Below are 24,611 nucleotides of genomic sequence, written 5' to 3' on the forward strand. Positions count from 1 at the left end.
CACTTCGATATGCTTTGGCAGGTGCTCGAATTCGTCCCAAAGGAACACCGCTAGTTAATTTGAATAGCTGCAATTGAACCAATAAGATATAGTCAATAGAAACAGTGGAAGGTAATAAAATTGTGTGGGCGGCTGAAGAGTACTCGAAAACCGTTGATGTTAATTGCTCCAGACAGCTAGCTTAAAGTCAGACTAATGAAAAATTCGTCAGAATTACAACATATTTTCAATTTACATTCAAAACCTACGGGCAATATGAGTATACTTAGGGACTGTTTACATGGCCCCGCTTAGCCGAGACTTGAGTCACTCAACAAAGCGTGAGATGATTTTGAGATATTGGATTGAGTAGAACAGGGTGTATATAAAAACGCAACACTTAGGCTATGAGCACACGAGTGTCGTTTTCGAGGTTTTTTCTGTTTTATTGTTCAGACGTTCACAGGGTTTACACGTTCACACACAAAGTCCACACGTTCCAAGGGAAAATACATGCTTAATATGTCAAATTAGCGTCAATTTGTAACTTGACGGTGTTTGTAACTGTTTTGCAATGAAGACAAATGTGAAAACGCTCAAAAACGTTACCGTGTGCACATTACATGGCCTAATATTCATGAATATACGCTTTAGCGCACGTCGCTTTCTACAGGGTGTATGTATCAAAAAATATATTATACTAATTATTATAATTATATAACTATTATATTCATACAAATTTCGTTGCTTGAATGTATGGAGAGTTGCATTCAGTGGTATTTAAAAAATCAGCATTCATATGATTTATAGTTAATGTATCACGAGGTGGTTGGTTCCCGTGGAAAAAAATGTGTCCGTCCATTATGTCGACTTTTCTCAAATGTATGATCCAATGGCAATTCTATAAACACAAATATATAAACAGAAAGTATTAAGCAAGTTTTCGAAGTTCCACTTGTCGGATCTCATGGCATTGCCTTTTTTTAAGTCACTAAGTGCCATCGAGTATTGCTTTTACCGGACAGGGTCATAATCAACTGATGCAGTATACTACGAGAGAAAAATTATTATTATTTTTCTTAAAAACTTATTTCAATAGTTCAAAGTCATCTTACTCTACGTTGAATTTCGGGTAACCGGGCTCATGTAAACAGCCCCTAAAAGTGCTGCCGATTTCGCAGTACAGCCCAATGGTGGATCCAGGGTAAGGTATTTGAACTAGACCTTATGCTTAATGACGTATCAAGCCATCACGCCGGCAGGGAATTCTGGTTTAGTAGTAACGGCGAAAAATTCAAAGTTCAAAATTTCCCGCCATGACTATTAAGACCAGAATTCCCTGCAGATCTGATGTCACGGCTTGTTACGTCATTATGCATAAGGTCTACTGGAGATTAGGCCACTGGTACAATTTCACCTGTTATAGAGTCCAGTCCAGCTATCACGAGTGAGCTGTACTCGTCAATTAGGGAACTATAAAGCGTATTCATTAGCTTTCCATCAACGCCAAATATGGAACCCCAAGTTGCAGATGTTAAGATATCTTTGGATGTGATATGGTCATCTTTTTGTCTGCCATTCGTGTCTTCCTGGAAGAGAGCGCAAAATAAATATAGCAGTTGGTCAGTACTGGATATATTTGTGAAAACACTAACCATTTCCAACCATTTTCAGGCTACGTAGAAGGAATAAATTTAATTAAATAAAATGTTATTTGCCAATATATATTCTTCCCGTATGAATGGGATATTTGTCAAATGCATTTAGACAAAAGATCCAATGCTATGCTATCATTGCTATGAACTACTTTTCATTTTGTCTCATTGTCGTGAACATGTTAAGTTGATTGTCGTGGTCACTATAGGTGCATGGATGCAAAAGTAACCGCCAGGCTTCCCTAGATTAAAACATATTAACTATGATTAAAAATAATTAAGAGTCGAGTATAGTCTTCAAACTGCCCACATTTCATCAAATAATTCTATCCCCACCGATGTCCCGTCATTAATTCGCGTATATTACATTATTCTAAGATCACCAAGTTTCAAAAACATAATTTTACATTTAATTTCTGTTTCTTGGTATCTGGTTCGTCGTCGGCGCAATCTTCCTAATGAAAAAAAGATGTTCAATCAGTACTGTGCAAAGGTTTTATAGCTCACTTATTTATAGATCGAAATTTAACGGAAATGCTGAATTCGGGAAACTTCAAGAAACGCGGAGAAACGTGAGATTTTTTTTAAATAGATTGTTTTATTAATTTTACGGACTGTTAACACGAATATCACAAATATATGAATATTAGCCCCACAATCAAGGATCAACATGCACGGTCCCTGGTATATCCCTGTTTATACTACACAAAATTTATCGACACGGCACGGCTAAAATGGGTACTCGTTTCCAGTTTTATTAGTGTTCAGGCTGCCAAAACAAAGGCCGAGCACAAATGAAACCATTTTAGCCGTGCCGTGTCGATAAATTGAGTGCAGTGTAATTTAAGCCCCGTTTACACTACATTCAATTTATTAGCACGGTACGGCTAAAGTGGGTACCCGTGCCCATTAGTGTTCAGGCTACCAAAACAAAGGCCGGGCACGGATGAATTGGGTACGGGTACCCGTTTTAGACGTGCTGTGCAAATAAACTCGAGTGTAGTGTAAACGTGGCTATAGTACACTTACCCCATTATTAACATTGTCATTTTGACCATCAACTTCATTGTCTATTTCCAACTCCAGCTCTTCAAGAAGAGCGACAGTTTGCCAGTTGGCAAAACATTTCGGAGGATAGACATCTGATAACAAACTATCACCAAAGAACAAAATCTAAACACGATAAAATATGCACATGAGCTTTATGATAAAGGACTATCATTATATGGCAAGCGTCACTTTCGGTGAAATGGAGCTCAGTGATTGGCTGGGAAGAATTTTCAGATCTATTACAAGATGAAAAACAGAGAAATTCTGAATGAAAAAGGCACAAATAAAATAATGCTCAAGAGAAAATTTAATTGCTTTAGAAATTAATAAGACGTGTACATGCAGATAGTTTAGGTAAACTAAATAATTCAATATTTGGTTTTTGTTTTTATCAAATGCGCCTTGCAAAATTGCATACTTTTGTATTTCGTATGAAAATAGTTACCGTTTTTGGCCTAAATGTGTTACAATTTTCGGGCGTAGTACAAAGGTATTAAATTTGCAAACTTTTCAAAACTGTATTTTCCGCAGTTTACAACATTTCGCAACATTTCTTTTCACGTCTGGTGAATTATTTGCATTAACTTAATGCATTTCATAATGACCGAGTTTTTAATTTTTCCCCATCCACATTTTTTAAACTGTTTTTAGACTTTTCAACACTTTTTGCTACTTAACAAATGCAGACACTGTTGCCATTTTGCTTGCTTTAAGATTCTTGTTGCTACGCGACGCTAATTAACCTCATTATGCAAGGAAAATTCCCACATTAATATTTTGAATTATTAAGTTAATTTTTTGTAATTATAGTTATATAAGGAATAAAGGAACTAATGCATTTAAAGTCTGGTGATGCGCAGATGAACAAGGTGGAATTTTGTTTTAAACTAATCGACATATTTGTTTACATTCTTGAGGTACTGAAGCCAATCAGAATGCCTTTATTTTTAATGTCATTTACATACCATTTAAACAAATGACTAGATAGAATTATCAAAATTAAACAATCAGAATACAATTACATAATTGAATTGAGTTTCAAACAGGATTCCACAAGAGGTTTTTACTTTTATTTCAACAACGTTTCGAACAGTTTAACTGTCCATCTTCAAGCTACAACTTACAATCATAACTATGAACAGAGGTGAAAGTTTTAGAAAAAAATATAAACTGACAGTACACCATTAAGATACACGCTGAGTATGTGCAAAAATTCCCAAATGAGTATGAGTATAGAGTATGTGCAAAAAGGCGATAAATCTAAAAGAAACCTCGATCAATCGTTCATCAGGTTAGGCAAAAAACAACGCAAAGATGAACACTAAAAAAACCGGAAATTTTGCAGTAATGATGTTAACAGAAATGCCGCTATTACACAGGTCGGTGTTACAACAATTTCCAGTGCACGACTGCAGGGCGTAAAAATCGGTAGCAGTTTTGCATGCCAGGGTCACATCAGGACAGTAATTCGTGGCTTTGCTATTGCATCCTCTCTGAACGCGATACCATCCATTTCTTTGTTTAACCAAAGCCGAATAACAATACTTTATGTCAGAGGGACAATTGCGAGTATCTTTGCACTTTTGAGCTTGATCGTCAGGCCTAGTTTTCGATAAGTAATCGCACTGATGGCATTTCAGAGCGCTTCCTGAAGGTACGTAAAAACACATTCGTATAAGTATTAGGCAAGTAGCACTGTAATAGTCGTAAATCATCTCAGGGCTGTGTTCCATTCACTAGGCTGAGTTTTTCGATCAAACGAAATTTTTCGTTTGATATTCTTTTCAATTGTGACCGGTCAAGGGAAGGTTTCGAGAAGATTATCTTCTATAGTTATAATATTGTAGGGTAAATTAAGTTTATTATAGAATCCTAAACACTCAGTCGAATACTTAAAATGCAAGAAATTGCTCCCAAGTATATACATAGCATCAGCAATTGCCTGAATCGTCTTTTTTCAAGATTTTTATAGTATTGTTGCATGCCATTATTCTGCTCATTTAAAGTCAGTGGCGTAGCCAGCCCGACAATTTAGTCATGCATGCTATGCTAATATTTTGGTGTTCATTGACTGCATGTGAAAACAATGAATTTCTATAACATAAAATTTGCACAGCATGACTAAATCGTTAGGCTGGCTACGCCTTTGTTGAAGAATTTTGTTGCAATAAACGATATTTATCCGTGTTTCCTTACCGAACGATGAGAAGGCAAGCACAGTTGCCAAAGTGAGTAACATTTTGTTGAACATATTGCAACGAATTCTTTTACAGACAAGCTATAAATAAAAAAGCACTTTTATGGACTAACCATTTGACACTATAAGAGAACAATTTGCACTTATATAATCAATAATTTGAGTAAACCTCACGTTTCTATGCGTTTCTTGAAGTTTACTATATGCGATGAAACAATGCGTGATGAAAAATCATTCGTAACTGTATTAGCTACACAAAAGCAATGAAACATATATTGTATATGCATTGTTGGATTATTGATTGGGTTACATAAAATCTTCCACAATCTACAATTAATTTATCACATTTGTTTTGATTACGAAATGCATCAGATACAGTATAGACTTGTTTGAATTGCTGTGAAAAATACGACAATAATGTCACTTTACACAATCTCAGGATACGCGTTATGAGCAATTCATTTTACAAAGCTAAGGGAAAAAGGAAAGGCATGCAGAATTTAATAAACTTACCTTACGATATAAAATTTTCTTGAAGTACAACAGCTCGGAGGATTTGAGACACGATTGAGGCGTTGGCGTTACGGATCATTATATGTACCTGCATGATTCCCATCGGCATCACTGCTGATATTTCCAGGCACTTAATTGGCTGGACAGGTTGCATACGTCAAAAGGAAATTCGAGACCCAGTGCCAGTCCTCTCAACGGTTGGCGACATACGTCACAAATACATTTCATATATAAATTCATGAGTCATTACAGTGGGTTTTTAAATAGGCAATTACTAGCAAAGTTTTAAATTTGAAGTTATGAATAAAAAAACAAACGATAGTGCGATATATATATATATATATATATATATATATATATATATATATATATATATATATATATATATATATATATATATATATATATATAAATTAATGCACTTCTTGTGATTGTAAAAAGGCTTTAATTACGAAACAAAAATACGACACGATGGAGCTCCAGGAAAATAACAGGTTGCAATATTTTGGTAATGTCACTGAATAGAGGCAACAGTTTTTCATGGAGTCGAAAAAATGAAGTTTCACAATAACATAGACCCAGTTCACAGGAACAGTTCAAATTGAACAGGTCAAATTGAACAGGTCAAATCGCAACAGGTCAATTTGAAGCTAATTAAAGACAGTGAAGATTTTGTGATGAATAAATACACCAAATAAGCACTTGCTAATCAGGGTTGCTTCATAACGACGAACAGATGTCATGACAAGCGCATCCGGTAACATGCATGTGAACGCAGCCTAAAATTCACTGAATTGCATCTGGAATTCTTGAAAAGATAGGTTTTCTCTTGTAAAACCTCTATATATATATTGTAGGAATAACCATCTTATCTTATATCATCTTATATCATCAATAGATCCATCATCGTTACGAGTTCAGAGTTCGAGGTTTAATGTTTCGAAAGGGCAGCCTTTATTGGATTAGCCGTATTCATAACAGCAGTATAAAACACCACTGTGAAGTTAGCCGCGGATTCGGCCTCAGATTCGGCCTCAGATTGAGCCTTAGATTGGGCCTCACATTCAACTGTGTTCAATCATTCAAAAGTAGAATTTGGTCATTTAATAATAACAGGTTTTTTAGCCATTTTTTCGTTTAAACTTTATAAATACGAAGATGTATAGCTTATTTATGCATTGCTAGACTGTAATTAGAACAAAGCAGTCGATTTTATACAGATTTACAGAGTAAATTGATTATTATTTTTGGGCACTGTGTGAGAAGTGATTGACCCGCATAGATATGGCATACACTATAATGTTTATTTCAATTCCTGTGTATACGTCTATATTTTACAGAATAATACGGCCTTACAAATGGCGTGCATCGTTGGGCTGCACAGTCACAACATACTCGGGATTATTTGCTTCCTTTCTCAAATTAAAAATGTCCTTATGATATAAATACAAAAGACGTAACTAGTATATGATCCTCTCACCGACGCTATCAATGTTACAATTTGCCAAAGTCATTTGCTACAACAAGAATTAGCGTAGATGTGCATACAAATCAAACGTACTATTGCCATATGACAAACAATGGTCCAACGAGGTTAGGATTACAAGTTAAACTTGGCACAACTTTCACACGCATATATAGATCGTTTCAAACGTTATTTAGAACAGTATTTTCCCATCTATCCAAAAGTACACATCAGTTGAAGACGCAGACGTTACACGCTGAATGTTTCAGGGCAACAGCAACGACTCATTGCAAAAACATCTTACAATATTACATGGTGTTGACATATATACCCACGTTATCATCCTAATTGTGCAATTTAAATTTATGCATTTCATACAAAATGCATGCCTATTCCATCCACTGCATTGAAGTTAAAACTTCTGTTTATATGAAGGTATGATTTCATTGTTCTACAAAATAATACAATGTGCTGTGCCGTGTTTTGATGCAGTTTGTAGCGCAGACGATGGAACCTGCGCTTAGGCATTAAGGGATTACTCAGAAGACAGAAGGTTGACGTGCTATTAAAATAAAGCAATTAAAACAGTGATGACATGTAAAATAGACGCACTTAAGCGAACAAAATGCGAAAGAAAGATGATCTCATTATGCCTGCTTAATTAAAAGACACATTTATTCAAGAGGATTAGACACATTAGAGATTAGACAATTATAATATTAGTTATGGTATCAAACTGAATATATAGCCAAAGATGCTCAAAATTTAACTGAAAGGTTTAATGAAGCAAAAAATCTACGTAAAAGATATATAAGATGCCATTATGCTAATCAAGAACAAGTTACAATCATAGAGGATGGTTTCTTATTAACTGTCCATACAAATGTTCTCAAATTTTAGTATTCAGTACATTACTGTATGATATTTCTCATGACACCAACGTTTTTGCGGTAAAAAGAAAAAAACGGGCGTTTTTGCGATACATTCCACTTCGATTTCTGACGTATTATTGCGTAATAACCAGATGACAGAAAAACTCAATTATTGTAATACTGAAACATAAGTTGTAAAATGAAATATAATTTCCGATGGATAAATGAATGTCAAGACAGAATGAAGCAAAAAATCTATGTAAGAGATATATAAGGGGCTATTATACGAAAATCAAGATCAGGTTACAATTGAGAAAAGTACTTAATATTTAGAGGATGGTTTCTTATTAACTGTCCATACAAATGTTCTCAAATTTTAGTATTCAGTACATTACTGTACGATCTTTCTAATGACACCAACGTTTTTGCGGTAAAAAGAAAAAAAACGAGCGTTTTTGCGATACATTCGGCTTCCATTTTTGACGTATTATTGCGTAATAATAAGAGCGCAGAAAACTAAACTATTGTAATTCTGAAACATAAGTTGTAAAATGAAATATAATTTCCGATGGATAAATGAATTTCAAGACAGAATGAAGCGAAAAAATCCATGTAAGACATATATAAGGTGATATTATACGAATCAAGATCAGGTTACAATTGAGAAAAGTACTTAATATTTAGAGGATGATTTCTTATTAACTGTGCATACAAATGTTCTCAAATTTTAGCATTCAGTACATTACTGTACGATCTTTCTAATAACACCAACGTTTTTGCGGTAACAAGAAAAAAACGGGCGTTTTTGCGATACATTCGACTTCCATTTTTGACGTATTATTGCGTAATAATGAGAGCACAGAAAAACTAAACTATTGTAATTCTGAAACATAAGTTGTAAAATTAAATATACTTTCCAATGGGTAAATGAATGTCAAGACAGAATGAAGCGAAAAAATCCATGTAAGACATATATAAGGCGCTATTATACGAAAATCAAGATCAGGTTACAATTGAGAAAAGTGCTTAATATTTAGAGGATGATTTCTTATTAACTGTGCATACAAATGTTCTCAAATTTTAGCATTCAGTACATTACTGTACGATCTTTCTAATGACACCAACGTTTTTGCGGTAAAAAGAAAAAAAACGAGCGTTTTTGCGATACATTCGGCTTCCATTTTTGACGTATTATTGCGTAATAATAAGAGCGCAGAAAAGTAAACTATTGTAATTCTGAAACATAAGTTGTAAAATTAAATATACTTTCCAATGGGTAAATGAATGTCAAGACAGAATGAAGCGAAAAAATCCATGTAAGACATATATAAGGCGCTATTATACGAAAATCAAGATCAGGTTACAATTGAGAAAAGTGCTTAATATTTAGAGGATGATTTCTTATTAACTGTGCATACAAATGTTCTCAAATTTTAGCATTCAGTACATTACTGTACGATCTTTCTAATGACACCTACGTTTTTGCGGTAAAAAGAAAAAAAACGAGCGTTTTTGCGATACATTCGGCTTCCATTTTTGACGTATTATTGCGTAATAATGAGAGCACAGAATAACTAAACTATTGTAATTCTGAAACATAAGTTGTAAAATTAAATATACTTTCCAATGGGTAAATGAATGTCAAGACAGAATGAAGCGAAAAATCCATGTAAGACATATATAAGGTGATATTATACGAATCAAGATCAGGTTACAATTGAGAAAAGTACTTAATATTTAGAGGATGGTTTCTTATTAACTGTCCATACAAATGTTCTCAAATCTTAGTATTCAGTACATTACTGTACGATCTCTCTAATAACACCAACGTTTTTGCGGTAACAAGAAAAAAACGGGCGTTTTTGCGATACATTCGACTTCCATTTTTGACGTATTATTGCGTAATAATGAGAGCACAGAAAAACTAAACTATTGTAATTCTGAAACATAAGTTGTAAAATTAAATATACTTTCCAATGGGTAAATGAATGTCAAGACAGAATGAAGCGAAAAAATCCATGTAAGACATATATAAGGCGCTATTATACGAAAATCAAGATCAGGTTACAATTGAGAAAAGTACTTAATATTTAGAGGATGATTTCTTATTAACTGTGCATACAAATGTTCAAATTTTAGCATTCAGTACATTACTGTACGATCTTTCTAATGACACCTACGTTTTTGCGGTAAAAAGAAAAAAAATGAGCGTTTTTGCGATACATTCGGCTTCCATTTTTGACGTATTATTGCGTAATAATAAGAGCGCAGAAAAACTAAACTATTGTAATTCTGAAACATAAGTTGTAAAATGAAATATAATTTCCGATGGATAAATGAATTTCAAGACAGAATGAAGCGAAAAAATCCATGTAAGACATATATAAGGTGATATTATACGAATCAAGATCAGGTTACAATTGAGAAAAGTACTTAATATTTAGAGGATGGTTTCTTATTAACTGTCCATACAAATGTTCTCAATTTTAGTTCAGTACATTACTGTACGATCTCTCTAATGAACACCAACGTTTTGCGGTAACAAGAAAAAAACGGGCGTTTTGCGATACATCGACCAAATCTTATACAATTCTGATGTAAATGGCCACGCGCATATTAAGGGCTACTTAAAGCTCCTTTTCCTGCAATCTGCATGAATAAGGGAATATAATTATTATTACTTTAAAACTCATTGCGCAATGTAGATTTTTAAAAAATACCATATTCAAGTTCTAAATGAATTTTTAATTAAAATACACTGTGTACTTCTGTGCTCTGTCAGCTCGTCTCGTCCCTCTTCCTCCTCCCCTCCCTCTCCCTCTCCCTCTCCCACGTCCTCTCCCTCGTCCTCTTCCTCTCTCGCTTCCGCTTTCATTCCCCTTACTCCCACTCCTAGTCTCTCTTTGGTCTGTTTCATTTCTCGGGCACAATCGTCTTGGGTGCCCTCTTTTGTTGCATCTCCAACAAATGATGTCTATAATTAAGAAATTAAATAAATATCACATTCGTCATTCTACTGTCGTGTTTATAGAGTATTTGATAATACCTCTATTGTGGTTTTGACCGCTTTCGGTCGTTGAATGACCTCCATTACTTCGTATCAACCCTATATTAATTTTAAAATGTAGCATGCATATGCGAAGGTTAATAGGATTAAAAACATTACATAATAAAAATAATTAAGATAAGACGATAAGTGTCTATACAGCTAAGCCTAAGGAACTTTGCCTGATTTGTGGCATCTAAACCTTCTGCATACCAGTTAATTCCAGAACCCTTCGTTCCAATTCTAAACAAGAAATGAATAAATATAAAATTAATATAAAAGTTTGGGTTTGATTTAACTGTATGAAATGATAATCAATGATTATATCATGCGTATACATAATCATGGAAAAAAAATGTGTAGAAGTGCATGTCTACTAACCGGCGAGTTTTTGTTCCATACCATCTGCGCCTGTGCTATTTTCTGTTGCAGGCGCATCGCTCACTGAAAGTTAAATGATTTATCACAAATATGAAATGAGAACGAGCGAATGAAAAGTAGCTTGCTGCAGGTACAGATTATAGTTTTTAACTTACTTCTGACATCAGATGTTTCGCTCATGATCACGAAGGTAGCTACTTTGTTGTAGAGATACGACGGTATAGTGCCTACTCGTGTTAATTTACTGCTTTTCAAACATTTATGATGGACGTGGTAATTGACTAATTTGACGGAGGCGCCAACTTAATGGCCTATATTTCATAATTCGGCAGCACTCAATCACCACTGTCAATGTTCGCATTCATCATGTGCAAAATCAAGCTTTAATAGCTCGCGCACTCCAAAATTAAATTTTGATAAATATATCGCAAGCTATACAGGCTCATTTACAGAATTTCTGTCATTTCCTTCTTATAAAATTCAACTTTTCCATTTATCGAAAATAAGATTTAAAAGAATCAATCGAATATGGTAAGTGACCAGCGTTCAATTGGTTTTAAACTATTTGCTGTTAATCTTACATAGGTATATATTTTAAGGTTTTTACGAAGAAAATAATGTCGTTAGATAATGTGATCGCAGTGATGCTCAAGTGTGACGAACGGCTTCACGAGGGCTGGCGAAGAGCTGAGGGATATTGGGGTATTGTTCTAACAAAATGTGGAGTTAGTAATACGTCTTCAGGAAGAAGACAGTTATATAGTGATTGGAGAAGAAACGCAAATAATTTTAAGGACAAGTACTATGAAAGCAAAAAAGCATCGAGTGCAAATAATAAATCAAATGAGGTATCGTGCCTATTTTTTTATTAATTTCAAGTTCATGTTTTTAATCTCTTATAATATATATAATTATATATATAATAATTGAATCAATATAAATCGATATATTTATGTATAAGAATAAATATATACCTATTACATTATATATTATATTATATATATTATATTATATTTATATTAAAGAGTACATTTTCTTTTTCTTCAGAATCCCTATAGTTTAGTTCTTCCGTGAACTGATTATTACGCAATAATACGTCAAAAACTTGGGTCCAAGTTATCGAAAAAAAACCGAGTTTTTTTCTTTTTACCGCAAAAACGTATGTGTCATCAGAAAGATCATACAGTAATGTACTGAATACTAAAATTTGAGAACATTTGTATGGACAGTTAATAAGAAACCATCCTCTAAATATTAAGTACTTTTCTCAATGGTAACCTGATCTTGATTCGTATAATAGCCCCTTTTATGTCTCTTACATAGATTTTTTTGCTTCATTCTGTCTTGACATTCATTTATCCATTGGATATTATATTTCATTTTACAACTTATGTTTCAGAATTACAATTATTGAGTTTTTTTGCGCTCTTATTATTACGCAATAATACGTCAAAAATGGAAGCCGAATGTATCGCAAAAACGCTCGTTTTTTTTCTTTTTACCGCAAAAACGTAGGTGTCATTAGAAAGATCGTACAGTAATGTACTGAATGCTAAAATTTGAGAACATTTGTATGCACAGTTAATAAGAAACCATCCTCTAAATATTAAGTACTTTTCTCAATTGTAACCTGATCTTGATTTTCATATAATAGCCCTTATATATCTCTTACATGGATTTTTTGCTTCATTCTGTCTTGACATTCATTTATCCATCGGAAATTATATTTAATATTACAACTTATGTTTCAGAATTACAATAGTTTAGTTTTTCTGCGCTCTTATTATTACGCAATAATACGTCAAAAATGGAAGCCGAATGTATCGCAAAAACGCTCGTTTTTTTTCTTTTTACCGCAAAAACGTAGGTGTCATTAGAAAGATCGTACAGTAATGTACTGAATGCTAAAATTTGAGAACATTTGTATGGACAGTTAATAAGAAACCATCCTCTAAATATTAAGTACTTTTCTCAATTGTAACCTGATCTTGATTCGTATAATACCCTTATATATGTCTTACATGGATTTTTTCGCTTCATTCTGTCTTGACATTCATTTACCCATGGAAAGTATATTTAATTTACAACTTATGTTTCAGAATTACAATAGTTTAGTTTTTCTGCGCTCTTATTATTACGCAATAATACGTCAAAAATGGAAGCCGAATGAATGTATCGCAAAAACGCTCGTTTTTTTTCTTTTTACCGCAAAAACGTAGGTGTCATTAGAAAGATCGTACAGTAATGTACTGAATGCTAAAATTTGAGAACATTTGTATGCACAGTTAATAAGAAATCATCCTCTAAATATTAAGTACTTTTCTCAATTGTAACCTGATCTTGATTCGTATAATATCACCTTATATATGTCTTACATGGATTTTTTCGCTTCATTCTGTCTTGAATTCATTTATCCATCGGAAATTATATTTCATTTTACAACTTATGTTTCAGAATTACAATAGTTTACTTTTCTGCGCTCTTATTATTACGCAATATTACGTCAAAAATGGAAGCCGAATGTATCGCAAAAACGCTCGTTTTTTTTCTTTTTCCCGCAAAAACGTTGGTGTCATTAGAAAGATCGTACAGCAATGTACTGAATGCTAAAATTTGAGAACATTTGTATGCACAGTTAATAAGAAATCATCCTCTAAATATTAAGTACTTTTCTCAATTGTAACCTGATCTTGATTCGTATAATATCACCTTATATATGTCTTACATGGATTTTTTCGCTTCATTCTGTCTTGAAATTCATTTATCCATCGGAAATTATATTTCATTTTACAACTTATGTTTCAGAATTACAATAGTTTACTTTTCTGCGCTCTTATTATTACGCAATATACGTCAAAAATGGAAGCCGAATGTATCGCAAAAACGCTCGTTTTTTTCTTTTTACCGCAAAAACGTTGGTGTCATTAGAAAGATCGTACAGTAATGTACTGAATGCTAAAATTTGAGAACATTTGTATGCACAGTTAATAAGAAATCATCCTCTAAATATTAAGTACTTTTCTCAATTGTAACCTGATCTTGATTCGTATAATATCACCTTATATATGTCTTACATGGATTTTTCGCTTCATTCTGTCTTGAATTCATTATCCATGGAAATTATATTTCATTTTACAACTTATGTTTCAGAATTACAATAGTTTACTTTTCTGCGCTCTTATTATTACGCAATAATACGTCAAAAATGGAAGTCGAATGTATCGCAAAAACGCCCGTTTTTTTTCTTTACCGCAAAAACGTTGGTGTCATTAGAAGATCGTACAGTAATGTACTGAATACTAAAATTTGAGAACATTTGTATGGACAGTTAATAAGAAACCATCCTCTAAATATTAAGTACTTTTCTCAATTGTAACCTGATCTTGATTTTCGTATAATAGCCCCTTATATATCTCTTACATAGATTTTTTGCTTCATTCTGTCTTGACATTCATTTATCCATCGGAAATTATATTTCATTTTACAACTTATGTTTCAGAATTACAATAATTGAGTTTTTCTGTCATCTGGTTATTACGCAATAATACGTCAGAAATCGAAGTGGAATGTATCGCAAAAACGCCCGTTTTTTTTCTTTTTACCGCAAAAACGTTGGTGTCATGAGAAAGATCATACAGTAATGTACTGAATACTAAAATTTGAGAACATTTGTATGGACAGTTAATAAGAAACCATCCTCTATGATTGTAACTTGTTCTTGATTAGCATAATGGCATCTTATATATCTTTTACGTAGATTTTTTGCTTCATTAAACCTTTCAGTTAAATTTTGAGCATCTTTGGCTATATATTCAGTTTGATACCATAACTAATATTATAATTGTCTAATCTCTAATGTGTCTAATCCTCTTGAATAAATGTGTCTTTTAATTAAGCAGGCATAATGAGATCATCTTTCTTTCGCATTTTGTTCGCTTAAGTGCGTCTATTTTACATGTCATCACTGTTTTAATTGCTTTATTTTAATAGCACGTCAACCTTCTGTCTTCTGAGTAATCCCTTAATGCCTAAGCGCAGGTTCCATCGTCTGCGCTACAAACTGCATCAAAACACGGCACAGCACATTGTATTATTTTGTAGAACAATGAAATCATACCTTCATATAAACAGAAGTTTTAACTTCAATGCAGTGGATGGAATAGGCATGCATTTTGTATGAAATGCATAAATTTAAATTGCACAATTAGGATGATAACGTGGGTATATATGTCAACACCATGTAATATTGTAAGATGTTTTTGCAATGAGTCGTTGCTGTTGCCCTGAAACATTCAGCGTGTAACGTCTGCGTCTTCAACTGATGTGTACTTTTGGATAGATGGGAAAATACTGTTCTAAATAACGTTTGAAACGATCTATATATGCGTGTGAAAGTTGCGCCGAGTTTAACTTGTAATCCTAACCTCGTTGGACCATTGTTTGTCATATGGCAATAGTACGTTTGATTTGTATGCACATCTACGCTAATTCTTGTTGTAGCAAATGACTTTGGCAAATTGTAACATTGATAGCGTCGGTGAGAGGATCATATACTAGTTAAGTCTTTTGTATTTATATCATAAGGACATTTTTAATTTGAGAAAGGAAGCAAATAATCCCGAGTATGTTGTGACTGTGCAGCCCAACGATGCACGCCATTTGTAAGGCCGTATTTTTCTGTAAAATATAGACGTATACACAGGAATTGAAATAAAACATTATAGTGTATGCCATATCTATGCGGGTCAATCACTTCTCACACAGTGCCCAAAAATAATAATCAATTTACTCTGTAAATCTGTATAAAATCGACTGCTTTGTTCTAATTACAGTCTAGCAATGCATAAATAAGCTATACATCTTCGTATTTATAAAGTTTAAACGAAAAAATGGCTAAAAAACCTGTTATTATTAAATGACCAAATTCTACTTTTGAATGATTGAACACAGTTGAATGTGAGGCCCAATCTGAGGCCCAATCTGAGGCCGAATCTGAGGCCGAATCCGCGGCTAACTTCACAGTGGTGTATAAAACGCTGTTTGTGGTTGGTCCCATGAAGGATAGTCACGAGAGTTATGAAGTCTCAAATTGCTTATGGCGTATCTAATTTTGTCTTCGCACAGCCAATCAAATTCTTGAAAATATCACCACTGAGAATTAGTTACATAAGATCCGCACGACCACACCAACGCCTCTTTCAATTCTCATATTCAGTATCTTCTGATCAGTTGTTTTCAAAAATCGCATCAAAGGTTTGTTATATTTAATTCATTTCTATCGTTACAAAAATTCGTTGATAAATCTTGCTTCATGACGAATATGTAGTTTTGGAGGAAGGCACTATCGACGCATATCATGCATCTATCACGAAGGCTATGGTAATACTGCATCATGTGACTCGCTATATTACTATTATTTGAATAAGTTCTGATCGTGAAAAGTTGAACAATTCATAGTTTTCTAAACAAAAGGTCGCAATGAAACATGTATATTTACCGCAGTGTTCACGCAGGTCTAGAAATAGGTAAATTGACTACCTAAAAGACATAGAAATTTGTTGCTTTACAAGCACAATTCACATAAAGATGGTCATTTCGTAGCCGTAGGATATATTTCATGAAGTAGCCAGGGTATATGATATAGATTTTACATAAAGGTTCATTATTTTTTTACTAACAATTTGGAATCAACGTTCATGGCAGGAGTAATGTTACTTCCAGCTTATAGCTATCTTAAAGCCTTAAACGACTGCTCAATAGCCAGGTAAATTACGATGCACTACACAGCTGGACTATATTATACTGTCTATGTGTTATCTAAAATTTTAATCGTTGGCTGTCGAGTACAAATTACTATTATTCAACACTAAAATTGTTTGTTTTGAATGCTTGTATTTCACGAAGTTATTTTTCAAACGAGGATTGACGAAAGACAAGCACGTAGTTAAGCAAACAAACTGGTTTTGTCGTATATGTTTGAAACATCTGCATTACAAGACTTATAATCAAAATAGCAGATGTTTTTGTTTGACATTCATTTTTTAGTTGCGAAAGTGAAACACGATATTCATCTCACGAGGCTTAAGAAAACACTAGCGATTTATTAGCGTTTCGAGCAAATTTATTAGCGTTTCGAGCAAATTTATTAGCGTTTCGAGCAAATTTATTAGCGTTTCGAGCAAATTTATTAGCGTTTCGAGCAAATTTATTAGCGTTTTGAGCAAATTTATTGGCGTTTCGAGCAAGTTTATTGGCGTTTATATTACACATGAAAATTTTACAAGAAATTACTTTGTTTTGCTAAATAGTTAATACAGCCGGACCCTTAGTTTGTAATCGCACTCATGGATATTGACTATTTACCTGTTGAATTACTAGCAATTTCGAGCTAATTATTCGACGTATAGTATAATCACCAGGGGCCGGTTGTTCGAAAGGCGTTTAGCTTAAACGGTGGATAAGTCAAAGGCAAAGTTTAAAAATACTCTTATAGGTCTTGTGAATGACTGAAACTACATCTTATGCATTAAATATGTTCTTCCATTGACAATTAAACTATTTACATCGAAATATTTCGGCTCAGTTGTTCAATAAATAGATAATTTTGTTTTCCATTTTCAACTTATCCACCGTTTAAGCTATACGCCTTTCGAACAACCGAGCCCAGTTGTATAACTTTTAATTGTAATCACAAGCCGTTTCTAAAGCCCGGCGCACACGTGACCTATGAGATGCATCAGATGTCACGCGCGTGAAGGTCAGTCGACGGATGGAATGTACTCTGTTATTGATAAAGCGATAGTGCATTGGCTTTGGTTGATTTCCTGCCCATATATATTGCAAGTCAACAGACTATAAAACATCCATCAAAAGTAAATTGGATACGCACGGGGATATTTTTGCCATGCACCTCCTGATTCCAACGCCATCGTACATTGACGTGCTTTTGGTTCTGTTTATAGTTTGTTCTTAAAGCAAAACTACAAAATGTTTCACAAAATTTTACTCACTTTGACAATGGTGCTGGCCTACTCAATCTCAGGTAAGGAAATATAGATATCTGAGACTGAGCATCGATCGGAATTATAAACACTTATATAATGGTGCATAAAATAAAAAGATATGCAGTTTTTGAATATCTTTAAAAGTTAGGCTTTTCATTTGTTACAAGGCACATTGTCTTCAAAATTTACATCACCTCTAACGAAGCCTACGAAGGTCCGTGTTCAGGCCCCATTACCTCATGAATCTAAAATTTTGATACTGTTAAGCCAAGGGGGGGGGGAGCAGAAACTGCATATAGTATAAATAAATTAGTTTGTAGGTACACGACGTAAGTATTTAATACTGCAAAGCTTTCGGTCTGTTATCAGTGCACTGATGAAGGTCCAGGTTAACGGACCGAAAGCTTTGCAGCAATAAAATGCAAACTTACAAAAAAAATTGTTTCGTACAGTATCTTAGTGTAAAATATGTTTCAAATATACTTGCCTAAATGTATTTTTGTTTTCACGTAACTTTAGGAAACGCTCTGAAATGTTATCAGTGCAATTACATAGCTGACACTCTTCCCGACAAGGAAGCACAAAAGGAACAATGCAACGAAACAACTATTTGCAGCGGTGACACAAATTACTGTTACTCAGCCTTGGTTCAACGAGCTGATAAACTGTACAATGTTCTGAGGGGGTGCGACAGCAAAGCCACGAATTACTGTCCAGACGTAACGAAGGCTTGTAAAAACGCGATCAAGAGAGATAACCTGAAGTCTTGCAATGGGAAGTGTTGCAAAACCGACCGCTGTAACGTCGCCGTGACTTCCACTGGCGGTGCTGGCAGAGTCATGGCTAAAAAAATGGGATTCTTGCTTGGATTCATCTTTGCAATGTTTTTTGTGTAACTCGATAATGAAAGATTGGTGAAGATTGGATTGTTTTCCCCCACATTTTGTCATTCTGATTAGCTTGCACGAGAAATTTTACGTAAATTAATTTGTGTTGATTGTAGTGAACAGTTTTAAATTTTACATGGTCATTGCATTGAAATGTTCAAATAAGCATTTTATTAATAAAAATTTTCAAACATTTGGAAACTATGGTTTGATAATACCTCACATGATAGCAAGGGCAATAGCTTTCGTAGAAGTAATCCTAAAATGTATAAATATTTTCTCAGAACTTGTCTTTGTACGATGGACGGCAACATGTCTGCTTTTACAATTCAAAATTCTGTTTCTCCTCCGTTTGAATGAAAACTCCATCGATTTTACAAAGAAAGCAGCCGGATGATTTAGTGCAAAAATTAACCAATCAGAAGCCAGATAGGCTGATTCTACAAAAGATTGTAGTAGAAACCTTGCTCTTCTCGTATGTAACCGGCTTTACTTGATCTCTTTAAGAGGGGCGACGGTGATATTAGTACTGTGCTGGTGCCAACCAATTGGTCAGTAAAATATCCACAATACATGAATTCGTAAACGAGAGACTTTCCTTATCCAAACGAGTTCCCAATCAAAATTTTTTATTTTAAAGTGGAAGTCAAGTCCGAATGTAAACAAACGTTAAAACGATTTTTGACGTGCCGCCTGATTTAATAAATTTGCTTTAAACCAGTCATTCATTTTGGTAATAATTCCGAGTACTGAATCTGCGAATTTAATCCTTATGGGTTTTTATCCTTATCCTTTAGGGTTAGCAAGCAGTTAGGGTCAGGTTTAGGATTATATTCGTGGAATCTGGACATGGAATCACTACGTTCATTTTAATCGCTTACAATAATCGATTAAAATCGAATTTCTGAGCATATTTAGCGCATCAATGCTCGCACACGATTCCCACAAACTTGGGAAAGCTCGTGTCTGTGGAAGTTACTCAGCCCTGCCTCGATTTTTGAGATTGGGACTGCGTGCAATCTCGTTCCCCGAGCCCGCGATTTCCTCTAACGAAGGCTAGCTCTGGGATGATCGAAAGCAGAAATTATTCTGATTGGCCGTTGACGCCGTATGGAATGGTGACCGTTTAATACAATACAAAAATTGCACGTAACACTAACGTGTCAATTTTTAGAAGTATCAAATGATTACTACACATGCGCATTTAATATTGGCGAGGATTTTTGGCTCCCAGTTTAGGTTATTCTCGCTAAAGGATCGAGGCACGGGATTGATTCATGAGGCCTGATTGGCCTCCAATTTGTCTCTGGCTCCAGTCATTCTCTAGAATCAGGTTAAAACTACATTTGTCTCACCACCTAAGGCAAGTAAACTTTATATATAAAGTGGCGCGGAATAAACATGTGTTGCAACTTTGTAGCAAGTTTGTTATATCATCACAGCCGTATCATGTCAGAACAGTCTTGTCAAAAGTCTGATTTTGATAATGCCATTATGCAGACTTGCTAGGAGTTGTAAACAGCTTGTCCTAAACTTGTTACTGTAACTTGGAGCAAGCGCAAGCAATTTTAGAACACGTGCTTTACATGTTCTAAACTTTCTTATGGCGGGAAAAGTACCTACAATCTGACAATGACGTCATGTGGCGGGAAGATCTTGTCGTGCCGCAAAATTTGGCGCCAAAATGAACGCGTAAGTCTAGCGTCGCTATTCCATACAGAACATACCTTCATCTCTGTTTTTCCAGTTAGTTTACACAAGTATTCCTCGAGCTCAGACGAATTTCCCAGGGCATAATATTTATCAGCTTCTAGACTTTGAATTGGATCTTTTCCATTCACTCTATTCACTAAATAAGTTAAACGAAAACAGGAATGCTTTTCATAAAATGTGTATGTATGTGCTCGACATTAATAAAAAAATGTGTAAACTAAACCTTTATGTTCAGTAATTGAATTGTATTATTCTAATGCGGCAATTTTTGCTATGTGCATGTCAAACTCAAAGCTTATAAGAGTATCGTTATGTTCGGCAAAATGTCCGATATGCAAAATGTCCGATCGGCAAAATGTCCGATCGTCAAAATGTCCGGTCACCACTCTGCACGATTCCCGCTGTTTCAGGTTTCAGAAAATGTATTCTAATGGTAATACATTTTGGACAAATGAGCTAAAATTTTTCGATGTAAATAGATCTTTAATTCACAACTAGTCCCATTCTTTTCCCGCCATTTCCGAACGTGTCACTTACCAACTTCAACAAATGGATTTTTATCTCGGAAAAACCCTAAAATATGGAAAACAAATGGATTTTAAGACAAACTATTGAATAATGACGAGAATTATGCCGAGACTCGCTCACCTGGTTTTTCTGCACGACTGATAGCAACATCGAAATATGACCTCCAGTCAGCGCTACAAAAGCAAAGCAATAAATTGACTGAGATAAACGACAACAGTCAACATATTAATTATTTGCAGCATAAATAAATTAAATCATAGATCCTAAATACATAACCTCACATCTTCTTACCCGAAAGCATTTTCCAAAACAAACATCGAGAAGTCAGCCTGTGAATTCGTTATCAAAAATACTTTCTTCCCATTATTTCGTAACTTTTTTAGCCATTCTTTTAGTTTTTTCGAAGTTGGTTTGATGTATTTAGCGATATCAGCTTTCAGAGCTGGGTAAAAGTAGCCTTTGTTGTCTGAAACAGAAACCAAACATACATTGTTTCACAATAATTTCAAGCCAGCTTGGGGAACAAGTCAAAATCTGTTGTACCTCCAAAAGAACTATAGTCAAAATTTACAATCAATGATGACAATACATCAGGCCATATCAGCTTGTATTTCTCTTTGCCAGTGTCCTGTTAATTCAGTTGTGAGAATTACAATCACTGATGAACGAAATACCAATCAATACAATCATAGGTAGCCCAACACTCGTAATCACTGAGTAGCGTGTACGCGCGCGGACCACGAGTGTTGGGCTACAGTACCTATGATACAATCATCTGAACTGTACTAGATGGAAAATTTAAGAGCCTTTAAATAGGGCATGTGAGTAAGAGTTATACATACTTGAGTGTCCATTATATCAATTAGTCTTGCACATAGCAACATTGCAGGCATGTCAAAGAAATTTTCAAACATCCTGAATGTTGCACTGCGGAGGAAATTCCCTAGGGATTATATCATTAGGATTAAAAGTAAATATCAATTTCATCTACACGGTGCAACTTTTCTTGCAACTTTCAATGTAGTTCTACTTTTAAGACATGTAAATTAGTGCAGAGTCTTCAAAATGTAAGTGTAAGAAACGTCATGAAGTACGTGTAATGAACATAAACGTTTCCTAGGTGCCAAATTTACTTCCCTTTGAATTCCGTAGAATTGCATTCAAGTTGCAAGAAAAATTGCATCGTGTAACATGGCCTTAACACTTGATGGATTGAGTGAGGTCATATATTCCAAAGGTACATAGTTCAGAAGCATGTGTGTTTAAAATATTATAATTTTTTGCAGTCAGACTGAGTCAGTAACACACACACAAAAGCTTACAAACTTGTATCTGTCTTGCAAGCATGCATCACTGACTGAAATATATGAAACTGGACACACATACTTCTTCTATAAACTTGCATACATTTGCATTAATTGCCATGACAATACAATACAGCTTACGTACATACCTTTCTTTTTCATGCCACCCAGGAAACTCTCAAAAGGAGACCATTGTCTTTTTTCTCCATATTCTTCAGTCATTTTTGCATCATCCATTATGCTTGTCCCATGAGATGCTCTATGGTTTTAGTTTTATAATCAATATATATTGTCATAAAATGTCATTTCCAAAATGAAGGAAATTGCATCTGCTGTACTCCATATTCTACTTTTGATATTTTTCAGGAAATATGCCTTCAAATCTCCCTAAAAGTACTTCAAACATCCTTCCAAAATAACCCTATCACTAACTCTGAATATATATGCAATAGTAAGAAATTTTTTACTGGGGATTGGGGTACTGCATTATAACTTTGCCCAGGGGTCCAAAACTTCTCATATATGCTTTAAGTAACTATAAATTCTTATGGTTGATTTCTGAGTAGGTGTGGGTGATGTACCTAATTACTTTGCCATCATTGCCAACTTTCACAAAATCACCTTTATCAGCATCTAAGATGAGACCTCTTGTGCTATGAAAAAAAAGAGATCTGGTCAGTCATATATATATATATTTGAAAAACAATTAGGTTCTATATGAAAAATGCTATATAGACAATATGCTCAACGTTTTAACCTATTATAGGATAAAATATAGTGCTTACTTAGCTAACGAAATCCTTTGCATGAATCCATGTGAAAGGCATGCAGTGATTGAGTAATGCCTTAATCCGATCAGGTTTAGTACGTTATCTGCATATGGCACTGTATTCAAGAATTAAGATGACATTAAAATATATACCAACCAGAAATCCGAATATTTCTCAAACTTGTCTTCTAACAACTCTTTGGGATAGTCTCTTGTTTCAACTAAAACTTTTGCCAGGCTCTCATATACCAACTGATAAATATAATGAAATATAATGCAGGCATGCCAACACAATTCAATTTTATGTTGTTTACATTAATAATTACAACATATTGCATGCAAATTATTCGTAGTTGATTGGAAATTTTGGCCCCACAAGTCAGTCAGAGTCTGAATGTAATTTTGTGGAGATTCAAAAGTTGAATTGTTTGTTAATAGAAAAAAAATCTGCAAAATGCTCTAATCCACCCAGATTCTGCCTGGGGCTTCTTTGAATGTGTGACATGCACCATCTAAAATTTTTGGATTTTAAAATTAAATTGCATTGTGTTCAGAGGTAAAGAGTGTAGACTCTGGGTGTAGTGGACTAGCTGGAAAACTACAGCATACGTTATTCTGCTCGTTGGATAACTTGGATTCATTCTACATTTGCTGAAATCCAGAGCAGGTCAAGAGCACTCGGCAAGTAGCAAATACTGCATACAAATATGTAGTAAGCTAATTACTAGTCTAGTAATGGAATGAAACTTACAGGAAAGAGATTCTCCAGCTTATACTGAACAAAAGCATGATCAACATCAAAGCCAATGGCATCGAAGTCACATAAACGAAAAGACATTATTCCAGTGTATGTAGTTTCAAAATTTATAAAGTAAATTTACAAAATATATCTACTTTAAAATAAATATAACTTAGGTCGATAGTCAATCGAATCTATTGATTGATCATTTGATTTTCTCATATGATTACTGATGTTCTTATGATGAATATTGACATCTCTTGATGTTCATGGATATACATAGATATGTCTATGGATGATTTTGGATAATTTGGTTTAGTTTTGAAATGTAGGGATATCTTTTGATGGTTAGGTATGATTGGGGATATTAGTGGTTTTGCAGGGATGTGCACGAATATATGTGGATTTCGTTTGTTGTTTGCGGATGTGTATGGGTATTTAGGACCATCTAACAGTGTTTATAGATATCTTTGGGCAACGAAGGATGTTAATTGATTTCATATGATATA

At 34.3% G+C, this 24,611-nt stretch overlaps 2 protein-coding genes and 1 long non-coding RNA gene across 4 annotated transcripts; 1 reads left to right on the plus strand and 2 right to left on the minus strand.

Annotated features, from left to right (window-relative positions):
- Positions 1-133: 133 nt before the first annotated feature.
- LOC114534495 (5'-nucleotidase domain-containing protein 1-like) lies at positions 134-24,323 on the minus strand. Of its 2 annotated transcripts, none has more exons than XM_028555946.1 (14): positions 24,115-24,323; positions 23,521-23,615; positions 23,176-23,247; positions 22,744-22,853; positions 22,133-22,233; positions 21,834-21,918; positions 21,582-21,756; positions 21,411-21,463; positions 21,300-21,335; positions 20,777-20,898; positions 2,664-2,807; positions 2,042-2,089; positions 1,397-1,568; positions 134-880 (listed from the first exon to the last, which is right to left on the minus strand). In XM_028555946.1, the coding sequence occupies exons 1-14, from the start codon at positions 24,199-24,201 to the stop codon at positions 798-800; spliced, it is 1,383 nt and encodes a 460-aa protein (XP_028411747.1). In that variant the 5' UTR covers positions 24,202-24,323; the 3' UTR covers positions 134-797. The 2 variants fall into 2 exon arrangements, with proteins under 2 accessions (XP_028411747.1, XP_028411756.1); XM_028555955.1 differs by lacking the exon at positions 23,521-23,615 and adding an exon at positions 23,380-23,479 and having other exon boundaries at positions 24,115-24,195.
- LOC114534533 (chromatin-remodeling ATPase INO80-like) lies at positions 10,387-11,360 on the minus strand. The gene is made up of 5 exons (XM_028555996.1): positions 11,314-11,360; positions 11,159-11,221; positions 10,991-11,020; positions 10,778-10,837; positions 10,387-10,705 (listed from the first exon to the last, which is right to left on the minus strand). Exons 1-5 carry the CDS (start codon positions 11,336-11,338, stop codon positions 10,476-10,478), a joined length of 408 nt encoding a protein of 135 aa, XP_028411797.1. The 5' UTR covers positions 11,339-11,360; the 3' UTR covers positions 10,387-10,475.
- Positions 16,311-19,247, plus strand: LOC114534544. The gene is made up of 3 exons (XR_003688138.1): positions 16,311-16,411; positions 18,121-18,200; positions 18,682-19,247. It is a non-coding gene; the product is annotated as an uncharacterized LOC114534544 (long non-coding RNA).
- Positions 24,324-24,611: the final 288 nt, after the last annotated feature.

The sequence above is a fragment of the Dendronephthya gigantea genome, unplaced genomic scaffold (genome assembly GCF_004324835.1).
Source record: "Dendronephthya gigantea isolate DGI-Jeju-01 unplaced genomic scaffold, DenGig_1.0 000002F, whole genome shotgun sequence".
NCBI classification, from domain to species: domain Eukaryota; kingdom Metazoa; phylum Cnidaria; class Anthozoa; order Malacalcyonacea; family Nephtheidae; genus Dendronephthya; species Dendronephthya gigantea.

What these genes read in the sequence shown, in the direction of transcription:
- LOC114534533 (XM_028555996.1), bottom strand. Translation starts at nt 11,338, where the DNA reads ATGAGCGAAACATCTGATGTCAGAA. An exon ending in CGAAACATCTGATGTCAGAA is followed by an intron (nt 11,222 to 11,313) that starts GTAAGTTAAAAA and finishes TTTAACTTTCAG; the next exon opens with TGAGCGATGCGCCTGCAACA. An exon ending in TATGGAACAAAAACTCGCCG is followed by an intron (nt 11,021 to 11,158) that starts GTTAGTAGACAT and finishes TTTCTTGTTTAG; the next exon opens with AATTGGAACGAAGGGTTCTG.
- LOC114534495 (XM_028555946.1), bottom strand. Translation starts at nt 24,201, where the DNA reads ATGTCTTTTCGTTTATGTGACTTCGATGCCATTGGCTTTGATGTTGAT. An exon ending in AAATCCATTTGTTGAAGTTG is followed by an intron (nt 20,899 to 21,299) that starts GTAAGTGACACG and finishes TAACTTATTTAG; the next exon opens with TGAATAGAGTGAATGGAAAA. An exon ending in CCAAGAAACAGAAATTAAAT is followed by an intron (nt 1,569 to 2,041) that starts GTAAAATTATGT and finishes GCTCTCTTCCAG; the next exon opens with GAAGACACGAATGGCAGACA.